General features: G+C 43.1%; 1 protein-coding gene across 1 annotated transcript in view; it reads left to right on the top strand.

The window, feature by feature from the left end:
* Positions 1-13,852, top strand: part of rsrc1 (arginine/serine-rich coiled-coil 1) — a 115,952-nt gene that overhangs the window by 13,305 nt on the left and 88,795 nt on the right. The window contains exon 4 of the mRNA XM_086164027.1: positions 9,200-9,403. Within this exon, the coding sequence (XP_086020153.1) occupies positions 9,200-9,403 (204 nt within the window). The remainder of the gene's footprint in view (positions 1-9,199; positions 9,404-13,852) is intronic.

The following is a 13,852-nucleotide window of genomic DNA, read 5'->3' as shown; positions in this document are numbered from 1 at the left end:
TTCACCACGGCGACCGCGCTTCCATTCGAACCCGGAACAATGCAAGCTAGCGCTCTTGTATATTACCTAACCCTAACCTTAACAAGTAAGACCTTCTCACATGTAGTGATGCAGATGTTAAAATATGCTTGGAAAATTAAATCGACCCATTAACCTATTTTTTTTTCCACTTCCAATTTAGAAACATTTATAAACACGCTTTTTATATATGGAAAAGATTCATTCAATCCGCCACAATACAAACCCACCTATCCTCCGACCATGAAGACCATCTCTTGAAGGAAACATGTTAAATATTTTGGTCCTTCTTGCCGTTTTTTTTTACATTTTTTTTATAACATCTACTGGTCTGTGTTTGCCAATTATGGTATGTAAAACATGACAAAGTCGACTACTGCTCTCGTTCTGTGCTCAGGCTACGTACACGTTTAGAAGCAGCAGATGTATTGGAGGGTAAAGGCATTTTTCTTTCTCCAAAGGTTTTTTTTTTTTTTTTTCCCCCCTCTCTCCCTGCTTTCAATTCATTTTGAGGTCTGTCCTTCTGCGTTCATTTCTCTTTCACCCCCGTACTTGTTCATCCTGACAGCGGTTCATGAAAAAATGATGTTTTAGAGACTTCTTTATGAGACAAGTTTCTGTTCTGTCAGAAGACAACTTTATGGTGCTCCGCCATAGATGGGGGGGGGGGGGGGGGCAAACTAATAGTTCTGTGTGTTTTTTACAGGGCGCTATTCCAGTTGTGTCTTGGGTGTTTAATTAAGTGTAGTTTCCCTTTAGTGGTGGAATGTGTGTCTGCTTTCTGTCGGCCTATTCCTCGGTGCCTTTTACAGTCCGCCCACATGGTTTGTCTCAGCGTTTATGATTTTTCTTATACCGGAGTTGTGAGGTTCCTAAATCACTTAAGCGCACAGGGCAGAGCCGTCCACATTTAAACAATAAAAGACTGTTATGCTAAGGGCCCTCAGATCTCCCACCACTTCATAAATACGTGCGTTATAAAAGGCAGAAAAATACATCTTCCCCGACCAGAGGAGAGAGAGGGAGAGCGAGCGTCTGAGAGCACACCTGCTAATTGGAGCCAGCTTGATGCAAAGGACAGCTTTCCGCTCCGTCTTCTCTCTCGAAATCCCAATCATTTTTTTTTTTTTCTTTTTTTTTTTCCTTTTTCCCTTCCCGTCTACTTCCTTTTCGGTACTCCGATTGTTCTTCGCCCTCTACCCCCCTCGCACCCTGCCCCGCTTCCAATACCGTTTCGCTTCATCCTATTGCCGTCTCCTTTTTTTTCTTTTTTTTTTTTTTCTTTTAAAGCGCTTTTACTCATCCCGCGCCCTCGTCTAGTTTGCGCCTCCTCAACTTTTTCTCCTCTATCGACGTCCTCCGCCGTGCAGTCGGGGCGCAAGGACGACCGAAACAACTCGCTCGCTACGCCGCGTGACTGGTCGTCGCAGACCGTGATGGATAGAACAGCGGGTTTGGGAGGTTTGCGGGAGGGCGGGGGGGGGGGGGGGGGGGGAGGATGACGACGATCGCGAGAGTGGCTGTGAGCGAGTTGGCAAGTTAGCACCTAGTCTAAGCGTGACCTCCACTTGACCTTGCGTCTGGGCTGAGTGCCGGAGCCCGGCGCCCCCTTTCAGATCCAGCTGCTAATGGGTGTCATGTCAAGCTGCGGCTGCGCGGGGGTCAAAGGTCGCGGGCGCTCACCAGACGGCCAAGTTTAGGATTGCGACGAAGCGGCTGATTGACACCGGGCATATGCGCCGACGAAGACCCGCGGTAATCAAACGCCGACACACACCCGCACGCACACGGGCAGCTACGTCTTTCTACAATTAGTCACCTTTTTGCTCATCGCCAGCCCGGCCCAGGTCGGTTCATATAGATCTGAGAGATCTTTGAAGGCCTCTGAACTCTGGTAAATGACTTGACCTTGTGGCGGTAACCGTGTGTGTGTGTGGGTGTGTGTTTGGGTGTGACTAGGGGAGCCAGTGAGTGGGTGGCCTGCGCCGGGTCTCATTTCTGGTTCACAGCGTGGCAGGGCTCTGACGTTTCTGTCGACAAATCCAAAAATTAGAAGCAAAACAGAAGATTATGAAAAGTCCAAACGGCGCTTTTTCCAGGCAGAGGACGACCAAGAAAAGCGACTCTGTGCATCTTTCACACACTGTCCCTAACTGTGCTCACAGTCACCTACTTTGCATTGATTTCCTCGTGTGTTTATCCGTGCGCGCACACTTGTGTGTGTGTGTGTGTATGTGCGTGTACTGTGAACCGAGGGAACAGATAATGTGGCTGCTTGGAAGGAGGAAGCAGCCTGGGAAATGATTTCAACTGCTCTCATAATTAGAGGAATATCATAAATTAAACTTGTGTCTGCCATTATGTTTGAAGAGCACTCAAAAGTAATAAATTCTGGATGGTTAACATATTTGCATTCCATTCAGCTGGCAGCGTCAGGCAGGAACAGCTGTTTTCTACGTCTTTTGGCAGTGGGAAATGCACATTGCTCACTCAAGGTGCTTTTAGAGGCATTGAAACGGCTTGGGAGGGAAAAAAAAAAAAGGAAAAGTGACTTTTAACTTGAACATGAAGCTGCTGTGTGCTGTCCGTCACTGGAAATAACTCGGCAGGAACAGCGCATTAATGAAGTTCTTCAAATATGGATGTTCTCATTCTCGATAGGTCTGTTTGTTGCTTGGAAATGTTGACGGGCAGGCTTTTTTTTTTCTTTTTCTTTTTTTTTTTGTATCCTGTGAGTGTTAACTCTGAAATTCTTTTCTTTTATGCAGCCTGTTCAAGGTGGGGATATTTTGCTGCTGTTTCGCCTCTCCGTTCGTGTAAAAGTGCACGGGGACCATTTGGGGGGGGGGGGGCCTTCGCATCCCTATGCTGAGCCAGCAGAGGTGGCGTCCTCTGGGCCAAATTGGTGCATGTGTAAAACGGACAGTATGGAGCTTCAGCTTTTGCCTGACATGTTCTGCCTCTTGATTGATTGATTGATTGATTGAGAACTTTCAACCTTGTCCCCTTTATTTTTTATTTTACCGTCACACCCGTACCACCGGCAGATTGACAACCATACAAGCCACCATGACTGCTGTGCTGGTTTATTACACACTCGGTTGCTTTTGCACGATATTTCACAATTTCGTCGGTGCAAACCAGCTCAAGAAGCGCAGAACTATCTCGCAGTCAGATGAAATTTGGCCTAAAAAGAGGAACCTTTTCTTAAAGTCACGAAAATTTTGTTTCACTGTTCAACATCCCACATCCACTGGCAGCATAATATAGGTAAAATGTATGCCTCATTCAGTCATGCGGCGACACAAACAGCGGAATTATAGAAGGAAGTACGACGAGGTACGGAAACAAAATAAGTCGACGCAGTGAGGAAAAAATAAACATTATGTATCAGATGAGAAATGGAAGCAAAACGAATAAATATCTGAAATGGATATAGCTGCAAATTACAGAAAATTGGGATCATATGGAAAATGCAGATTTGAAAAAATTAATCGGCAACAACCAAATTCACTACTAGTGTTCCTTGCCAACGATATTAAACACAAAATATTCTCATTTTTAGACAATTTCATTACCTTTGTTACAAAACAGTCGATTCCTGTCATTCAGGCTTGCAAATTGTTGGGACAGGGGTGATTAAGGGCTGGTATAAAAATAATAAAATAAAATGTCTTAATTTTTAAAGAATATTCTATTTGTTAAAAAATAAAAAGATAAAAATAAAATATGCAAATTCAAATTAATTTATTGCACTGATAAGTAGCAAGTAAATATACTTCTCAGCCTACTTTTATAAAGATATATATTCGCTGTGGCGACCCCTGAAGGGAAACAGCCTGAAGGAAAAGAAGGAGATTCCGTATTTCAGTTGCATCAGCCTGAAATAGAAACGTAACGTCTTGTCTGCAGGGCTTTCAGCTGGAGTAAATGAAAAATGGCGAGACTTGAAAATCCTCACAAAATGAGAGAAATTGAATTCAACATTGGAGCCGTTCACTTTACAAATTGCCAACATTTTAAAAATACATACATATTCAAGGGATTGGCCAAATGTCACATGGCTGATGGTGACCTTTAAAAAAAGATCGAAAATTTGTCCGGGCTAAATATTTCCAGGTGATGAATTTTTGGCTGCTCACCAACAGTTCGTCTGTATTACAAATCTCAGAAATCCGGCAAATTTATTTCAGCATCACAGGGGACTTTTGGATTTCGATGTCTTCTTCAGGCCCCGTCAATATTCATAAATGCAGATCTTTGTGCGGAGGCTAGTGTACATCCACTTCCCTACCATATGTTCCTTGCGCAAATGTGGGGCAATGCGTCATTCAGATAACCACCGATAAAAACAATAAAAACAAACAGTTGCATAACCGAGGCCCAAGGTGTGCGGCTTCATGGGTAAAGCCAACATTGTTCTGTACCTTGGGAAAAGGTCCAGGAGATTCTAAGCTAGCAAAGAATGCCAGTACGCATAAATACGATGCGTCGGTTGGAATTTTAGAACGCAGAGACAAAAGAAACGAGGAAGCGACTTGATGCGCTCCACGGAAGAAGTGACAAAAAAAGTGCCAGTATTCTTAGTTTCTAGCCATAATATAATCATTTTGTGAATATCAAATTTGCATTTAATGCCAAGCGTTGTGGCGATATCAAGCGCAGGAATCGAACATGACCCTAGATTAGAAAAGTGTGGCGATATCAACTGGATGTTACTTTTGTATGAAGTGTCGTTCTATATATAACCATGAAAGGGTTGTAAAAGAATGGAAAATGTAATTTATTATCTTTTACGCTTATCCTGAAGTCAGGGTCACGGGGGTGCTGCAGCCTATCTCAGCTGAGTGAGAGGTGGTCATTCACTCGCCATACAGAGACAAAGTACCAACCATTCATGCATTCACGTTTGGACAATTTAGGATATCCAATGAGCTCGCTGTGTTTTTTTGGATTGTGGGAGGAAATGGGAGGAACCAGAGGATTCCCACGTAGCCACGGCAACAACATTGAGACTCCTGTCGGAGCCGAACCAGGGCCCTTTCTTGCTAAAGCGCTAACCGCTAGTGCGGCCCTGAAAATTTCACATCTCAACATAAGATTTTTTATTTCTAAATCTATATATTATCACTTGTTACCCGCATGAATCCAGTACCTCACATCCACATTTGGAAATTTTGTTAGGGGAAGGGAAATCACACAACCATAATCTTTGCCAGGTCGACCTGGCCTAATGGACTGGGATGGGAACGCTCAGGTCTACCATAAGAACATCACTGGTCGTCTCCCACAGCAGTCATGTGGGTATTTTCTGCAACAAAACAAATAGATTGTGGGCATATACTATATATATTTATATATATTTTTTTATTCTTGACAATGGATAGTGGAATGGTAAACGAAGAAACAATATGGATGCAGCTCAAATAGGGAGAAGATAAGGTAAGAAGTAATAAAACGGCGAGGATGAATGGACCGTTTTGTGTGTGTATGCTGATGTGTGGTGCACAGAGGCGTAGGAATAATGAGTTAACAGGGGTCAGATGCCATTGGAGACGTTCACCTATATCTGACACTAGTGGTATCGCGTAGCTGCTATTAATGTCCAATTTTCAGTGAAAACAGAAATAGAATACGGACTGATAAGGGTAACACACCATCCAGCTTCACACCCGGCCACATAATTACCCCAATGGGCTGTGGTGAGGGATCATATCCCGGCGCGCGCCGGGGGGTTAGTCACGATAAGCTTTAGCCCGACTCCCAACATGCTGCATAATTACTCGATTGATAATTCACCAGGAAAATGGTCCCAGCCAATTGCAGGGCTACGATTTAATGGATTGGATGGTGAAACGAGGGAGGGATGGAGGAAAGAGGCTGTGAGGGGGCAGCCCGCACGTGTGTGTATACATGGGGGCAACCAGCAAGGGCCTTTTATTAGAAATGAAAATATGTTTAGGCCATAGGGGTACCCATTTTCCCTGGAGATAATAAGGCCAATAAAATGTAAAGCGGAGAAAGGGCTTGGCATGGGGTCCAACTGTGGCTGTTTATCTGTGTGTGTCCCGCATTAGCCCATTTATCCCCAGCCTCAAATTAGCTAATCATTCTCCAAGGGGAAGGACTTGGTCAGGAAATTGACATTTAGCAGCATAGGCTCACTCTATTAACTACAGTAAATTTAATTTGCTGCACACCCCAGAAGTGGGCTGTTTTCTTCACAGAGAGAAGGGACGGAGGCAGAGGGAGAGAGACAGAGAAACAGAGACAGATATTGTGGTTATTGCATCTGCTGCTTCTGGCCACAATTTGCTTGGCTGTAAAAATAAGACTAAGGCTTGGAACGCTGCGACGCTGTTGTATTTTCCCCTCATGTACGGCTGATTACAAACATACCCCGGCATTGTCAACACATAGACGCGAGCATTCCAAGGCCCCTTTCTGGCCACTGATGGATGATCTCGCCTGAGAACTCTGGCAATGTTTTTCCTTTCCTTTCTTTTTAATGATGAAACTCCCAGCGACTCCGTTTAACACGCAGAATCAAATGGTCTGTGACAGATGATGTGAGCGAAATTACTTTTGATACGTGGCCTTGTTGTTTTGTTTTTTTTCGCCCCCCATTGGTTTCGCAGAATACAGTGACGCTGTAGAGAAGGAAAATAAGGTTTACCGAAGCTGTTCGGACACAAGCCGCAACGAGGCTAGAGCTGAAATAACTTTTTTTTTTTTTTTTTTTGTTTTGTTTTTTAGAAAATAATTTTTGTCTTGTCAATTGCTCATAGAAAGATGTTCAGCTATTTTGGGAAATCGGTCAACTGCGACCGGGTGAAAACAACCGCCGTGGACACTTTTTCATAAGCCTTCTTCCTTTTCCCCGCCAAAAACCAGAGCCTTCTCGTACGGAGACCTTGAAGCGGCGCGGCCGCTCTCCGCTGATCAGAGCCGTCTCCGTCTAATTGATCGCAACAGTTGTCAAACTGTTGTCAGTTTGGATGGTGACAGGCGTCTGAAGAAAATGATTAGTTTTCTGTCGGAGGAGAGACAGTGGATGTCCCAAACTGCAAACTAATAAAGCGGGGAAAGCAATAAAGCTTGTGGACAGCAGGTTTGACTGTTTTTATAGACAAATCAATAAAATGATAGATGATGGAAAATAACGGCATCTCAGCTGCTGATTTCTACTGGGGTTTCAAATCAAAGGGTTCCGAAGAGACATGCATTGCACAAGCACCAACACACACACACACACACACACACACTCCCGCGTCAGTAGAATATGTTGTCTGCATTAATAGCAGCATGAGAGTTTTGACACAGATAAGTGCTTCTGTTGTGTTTCTTTCTCCATGTGGCATATATTGCGACGGAAAGACACAGATAGATCTCAGCTTGCCGGTGTGTGTGTGTGTTATATTTGTGTGTCATAACTAACACACTAAATCTTACACTGTAAATCTTTTTTAGACCAGAGGGCCAGTGTCAGGATCAATACCAAGGATGGGCCCCCCTCCCAGCCCGCATCTAATTGGCTCCATCTTTGGTTTACTTTATGTGTGTGTGTGTGTGTGTGTGTGTGTGTGTGTGTGTGTGTGTGTGTGTGTGTGTGTGTGTGTGTGTGTGTGTGTGACTTTATTATTTCACTAAGCCTACTTTGACAGGTTTGTGAGGAAAGTTACGGTGTTATATTTTGGGACTTATCTTGATAATGTTTGTTTTGTGCGTCACTGCACAATTTCTCCAGTAACAATGGAGAAAATGATACAGGATTGTAGGCTATAATGCCATTTACATTTTTTTTTTCTCCAATCGTAAGTACTGTTAGTTATTCATTCACTGCTCGTGCTGCAGTTGCCTATTTCAGCTGTCACAGAGGGAGAGGCGAGTTTCGTCCCGGCCCTGTTGACAGTGGATCGACGGGACACACATGGAGACAAACAAATAATCAGGGTTCAGCACGACCATCCAGCAGGAGACCCTTACCCCTTTTCACATAGGCAGAAAGGACAAAACCCTTTTCTAGATTTGTTTCTCAAAAAACACCCATGTTTTTACACTAACATGCATTCATCCGTCTCTGGATCGTCTCTCGAGTTGATCGCAGGGCCACATTCTCTCATTCACACGACATATAAAGTAGAGACACACAACCATGGCATGATATACAACCATTCACTCTCTCAATCACATGCCTGGGCAATTTATGGTTTTCAGTGAACCTAATGGATGTTTTTGGACTGTGGGACTGAAACTGGTTTTTATCTATTAAGTATAGTCAATGTGATTAAATTTTAACAGCAACCCGAGAAAAAAAAAAATCAAGAATATAAGAATCAATACACAGTGGGGAGAACAAGTGTTTTATACACTGCTAATTTTTCAGCTTTACCCACTTGGAAATCATGGAGAGGTCAGTCATTTTTATCGTGACGGAGTCTAAAACAAAATTCAGAAAAACACATTGAATGATTTTCAAGTAATTCATTTGCTTTTTATCGCATGACACAAGTATTTGATACATCAGAAAAAACTGAACTTAATATTTGGTACAGAAACCTTTGTTGGCAGTTACTGAGATCAGATGTTTCCTGTAGTTCTTGAACAGGTTTGCACACACTGCAGCAGGGATTTTGGCCCGCTCTTCCATACAGATCTTCTCCAGATCCTTAAGGTTTCAGGACAGTTGCAGGGCTAAAGACCTGCTAGGCCACTCCACGACCTTGAGATGCTTCTTCCAGAGCCACTTTTTAGTTGCCCTGGCTGTCTGATGAAACTTTTTAATTACTTAAAAAAATCATACAATGTGTTTTTCTGGATTTTGTCTTCCCAGTTGAAGAGTACCTATGATAAAAATGACGGACCTCCACATGCTTTGCAAGTGGGAAAAGCTGGAAAATCATCAGTGTATCAAATTACTTGCTGTCCCCACTGTAGTTACAATGCAGTTTTACTGATAAGATTATGTTACTTGACTTGGAACTACATGGATATTTCCAGAGCCAAGCATTTTCTTCACTAAAGATGGGAGCTGTTAATAGTGCGGAAATGTAAATACAAGTAAACTTTTTTTGCGTCACGTCAGCAAGTCATTCCGGAACGTGACTGCTTGTCATGGTTGATCAGCGGATTTGTGTAATCGCAACCTGTCTTTTTTTTTTTTTTTTTGTCTTTTGGTCAGGTCCCATTCCCGCAGGCGGCGGTCTCGTAGTCGCAGTGGAAGCCGCAGCCACAGGAGGAGCCGGAGCCACAGCCGCAGCCGCAGCAGAGAGCGAAACAGAAGCCGACGCAAAGGCCACGACCGGGAGAGGGAAAAAGACAAGGAGAGAGACCGGGGAAGAGACAGAGAGAGGGACAGAAGTAAAGACAAGGCTGACAAAAAGGGGTAAGTCTTTGCCGTTTAAGTACACGAGTATAAATACGCGGAAAAACTGATAAGAATCCCGGCTCCACACGAGACGGGAACAATCAGGTCAGTATACTCAAGACCAAAAGATGGAGCGTGGCCTGGAGTTTTTCAGTCATTCCATCCATCATGTCTTGGGTTCACCAGTCCATCTGTCAGCTTCTCCCGCGGTTCCGCCTCAAAGTCCGACGCGGTCCTGATGTGATCGGCCTCCCACCGGCAGCGCGAGGCGTCGCGGTGATCTAAGAATAGAGGGTAGCCGGGGACTGCTGCTTTCGCTCTATTTCGAGGGAACTTTTTAAGTTCATTGTCTTTAACTGGACATTTCGTCCTTCGTCCCGGCTGCAATACCCGCGGCGAGATCAAGTGCACCGAAATAAAAAAAAAAAAAGGAATGAGAACCTGGCGCCTGACGCTCCGCCGCAGGTCTAACTAGCTTAGAGGCCCCTGCTCATCTCTTATAGAACACTATCCTTAATCCCCATCCGCCACAGCATGGTGAAATATGATTGGAGGCCGCGGTAGAAAGATACCCCGTTGTTGTCTGTCATATCCAGTGGCATCGACGAGTGCATCAGACTGCCGATCCCATGAGATGCAGGCCGGCTGCTGAGCGACACATCCAGTGAAAAGACGCCAAAGGGCCTTTCACACCCGAAAAAGCGATTTGCGCCGCGGCGGCGCAGCGGCACAGGAGTTTCAGACGCGTTACTGGTTCAATTCCCAACCGAGCTAGAAAAAGGAAAAAGAAAAAAAAAAAAACCACGCACATCCGCTGCCCAGTTAAGGATGGATGCTGGATCAAAAAAGTTGAATGAGTAGAGGTTTGAAAAAATCTGCACACCAAAAGTGCTCCAAAAATAAAGATAATGCATTTTACATATAGTACAAAAAAAATCTATTAGCGAATGACATTTCGAGCAAACATAGGCTCTTCCTGAGATGCTTACCAGAGCTAAATGTACACATATCTACGGTAACCATCTGACACACACACACACACACACACTGATACCTTAAAACAGGGGTGTGAAACTCGAGGGCCTCATCAGGGCAACAAACAAGTTTAATTGGGCTTGCAAAGCTAAAAGATACAAGGTTTCAGGGGTGAATTGAACAATAGGTATATTAACAAAGGTTAATATGTCATGATTTTACACGTCCGATCCAATTGAGAATAGATTTTCCTCCATGTGGCCCCTGAGCTACAATGAGTTTGACACCTGTGCCTTAAAATGTTTGCTTGAAACGTCACGCGAGAATACGTTTTATGCACTATATGTAAAATAAATTATCAAGACACCGAACCTTGCATGGCAACTCTGCCGCCATCAGCGTGTGTGAATGGGTGAATGCCATCTCATGCGCATTTCATGCACTGTCTTTGAAAAGGTGTGAGACTGACACCGACACACACCGAGCAGTAAAAGACACCAGTTCCAGATTGCTGCTGTAGCCCGTGTTCAATCACGGGGTGACGGAGAACCAGACCACTGTATATCTCAAAGGCTATACAGGTTTTTTTTTTGTTTTTTTTTTTTTATCATAAAAGTAACTGACATTGACATTCAAGTTCTGAGTTGCTTTCTGACTTATGACAGTTTTAGTCCTCTTTTAAAATGTTCTTTTTCTGCTTATATAAAGTCCAACTCAATTCAAGTTGCCATCAAAGTATATGGACAAACAGTCCAGTTTACACACAGACTGAGAGAAAAGGAGAAAAAAAAAAAGGTGATATTAGTTTTGTGGACTTTCAGCTCTTTTCAGAACATTTTGTAAAACTTTGTTTGTAAAAAAAAGTGCAGTTTTTTTTTTTTTTTATAGCACTCAGTGCTATTTGTGCTGGAGAGATTTTATGGCTGTAATTGGGAAGACATAGTTACCGCCTCTGTAAGTGGAGCGAGGGCTTGTCTTCACCTGGTAACTTTTTATTCTGATCACTTGCATCTTTTAACAGTTGTTCCAAATGAGGAGAGAGCATATGCCGCATTTACACATCCACCTTTAGGAAGAAGAAAAAAAAAAAAAAAAAAAAAAAGATGCCGCACCCGGGATCTTTTCTTAGAACGCTCCGGTTGTTTTATGCCCTCACCTTTGAGCGCTTGGGTTTCTGAAAAATCTCCAGGAAAAAGGCAACGGCGATGCCTCGCTTTTTTATTTCAGGCAGCTTATCACATATGAGATGCCGAGGACACTTCACCCCGCTGCAGAGTCATCAAGATAGCGGCACCGCCCTTCTGGAACAGCAGTTAAAAGTGACCTCTGTTTAACCCACATATAGGCCTCGGGCGAGGCGACGTAATTGACCGTATTGTTGTCTTTGACTCGCGCTCCTTCTTTTCCCGCCGTGTGATGAAGTGATGACTGCGAGTCGTCACTGTTATTCAGCACATCTGTTAAAAGCGCGCGTATGATTTGCAGGCCGTTGCTCATGGAGAAAAATACCACGTCAGACAAATAGATAGTAAGAATAGCAGATAAATAATACGAAAATGCTGGTCTATTATTATGTCTGTCATGACAGACAAAACTCGGGCGCAGCAATTTATTTTTTATTTTTTCCCTTCTCAGCTCCCTGCCAGCACTTTTTCTGCACAAGAAAATTGCTATATGGACATGCAATCTTAGGTAAACAGAAAATGCAACCAGACAGTCTTTACGAGCTAAATAAAACTCGCAGTTTCTCGGATTTCCCGTGATTTTTAACCGGCAGCTGCGTATGGTGACGGCAGAGAAGCACCGGAATAGTTTTGAGTCTTCCTCTTTTTAGTGGCGGAAAGTTGCTGCAAACACATCCCCGGATCATTTGTCCAATTTCATCGCTCTTCAGAAATGCAGATTCAATATCTAATGAGTTAATGAGTTTAAAGAAATCATTAATTTGTTACTTTACTGCAATTGCAAATCCCCTCTACACGTGCACAGACAGCAGAAATCACCAAAGTATTGTTCTTTGTCTCAGTGGTTGCAGAATAAAAACCATTAATATCAAAGACGAATGCCTTTTCGGATGGATGGAGATATTTATTGTGTTATAGATTATTATTCTGAATAAATAATCCTCATGAGTATTGTAAATTTGATAATAATAATAGACGGATGTGTCATTTACTCCATTATTTCGATTGAAAAATAAAGACAAAACCTTAACCTATTGGTCAGGTTATTGATTATAGATCCGCATCAGTGACCAAGAATCATTCGGACTGCATGTTGCAATAGAACAGCAGGGGAATTGAATTTTAGATGAGGTTCAGGAGCTCCTGAATCCATTTGATCCAAATGTCATCGACCTATGAGATACAGGGTGACACAAGTCGGCTAGTTTAGATTTACGCAATTTCACACAGCAAGTGAGTTGGCTTTTAGATCTAGATTTTCGGGGAAAAGTTCAAGAGGATGAGGATATAAATCATTTTCCATTTTTGGCCCCTTCATAGATTTTTTTATTTACCACAGACAGAGCTGTTTCCGTGCAGTCATTTGTTTTTGTTTTTTTTTGTGTTTGCTCATAAAGGTCTACATGCGTCATACTTTGATGTTAATGGAGCACAGACATTTTCTTTTAAAGGGAAATGATTCTGTTTTTGATGCTATTATATATTGCCTTTCTGAGATCAAAATCAGGGAAACAAATAAAGCTATAAGTGAAATGTAAGGCCAGCAGAATGTATCTATTTTCTTATTATGGCTTCAATATCCTTCAACAGAGATAGAGATCTATGCCGCTATCTCTGACCCCGTTTTAGTGTCTCTTTATATATTTGTGTGTGTGTGTGTGCAGCCGAAGGTACAGTAAGTTTGTTGGTTTTCTATTTGTATCTCCTAATTTGTGTCCCTATCTGTTTTGGCACCTCTACACCTGTGGCACGCTCAATAAATGTCAAACTGCCAAATGACCATGTAAATGACCAAAATAGGCAAGTACTCGACCAATACATCAGGTTTCACTGACCCGCAGTCCTAATGCAGTAACATGACATTATGTATTTTATCTTGTCTAATGTGAATTTGCTCTTTGTAGTTATTTAGCATGCGATGTAATGGTATGCATGCTTTTTTTTTTTGGAAACTAATTACCTCGAATGGTTGTATGTCTCTATACGACGCGTGAATAAGTGAGTGAACGGTTGAACGTCTCCGTATGATGTATAAACGAGAGAGTGACGTTTGGCCGTGAATAAAACAGGGAACATCGCTACCGCATGCAGTGATTGGATCATCGCGTAAAAACAGCCGCGAAAAGTTATTTCGTAACTTTGACTCCCTTCCGCCCGTGTCTCCGATCACCAGCGCCCTCATTACGGTGGTCTATCCGTGGACCTTGATATGATGTCACCTGCACCCAAAACCCGTCTGACATGGATGTTTCTCCCATTTCCCAGATGCTCCCATGGGCGTCGGGCGCCTAGCAGTGAGACGTTTAAG

This window comes from Fistularia commersonii, chromosome 18 (genome assembly GCF_037954325.1).
Source record: "Fistularia commersonii isolate RoL2024-O1a breed Wild chromosome 18, RoL_Fcom_v1.0, whole genome shotgun sequence".
NCBI lineage: Eukaryota > Metazoa > Chordata > Actinopteri > Syngnathiformes > Fistulariidae > Fistularia > Fistularia commersonii.
The sequence above is the reverse complement of the archived record's forward strand: the minus strand, read 5'-3'. Positions and strand labels throughout refer to the sequence as shown.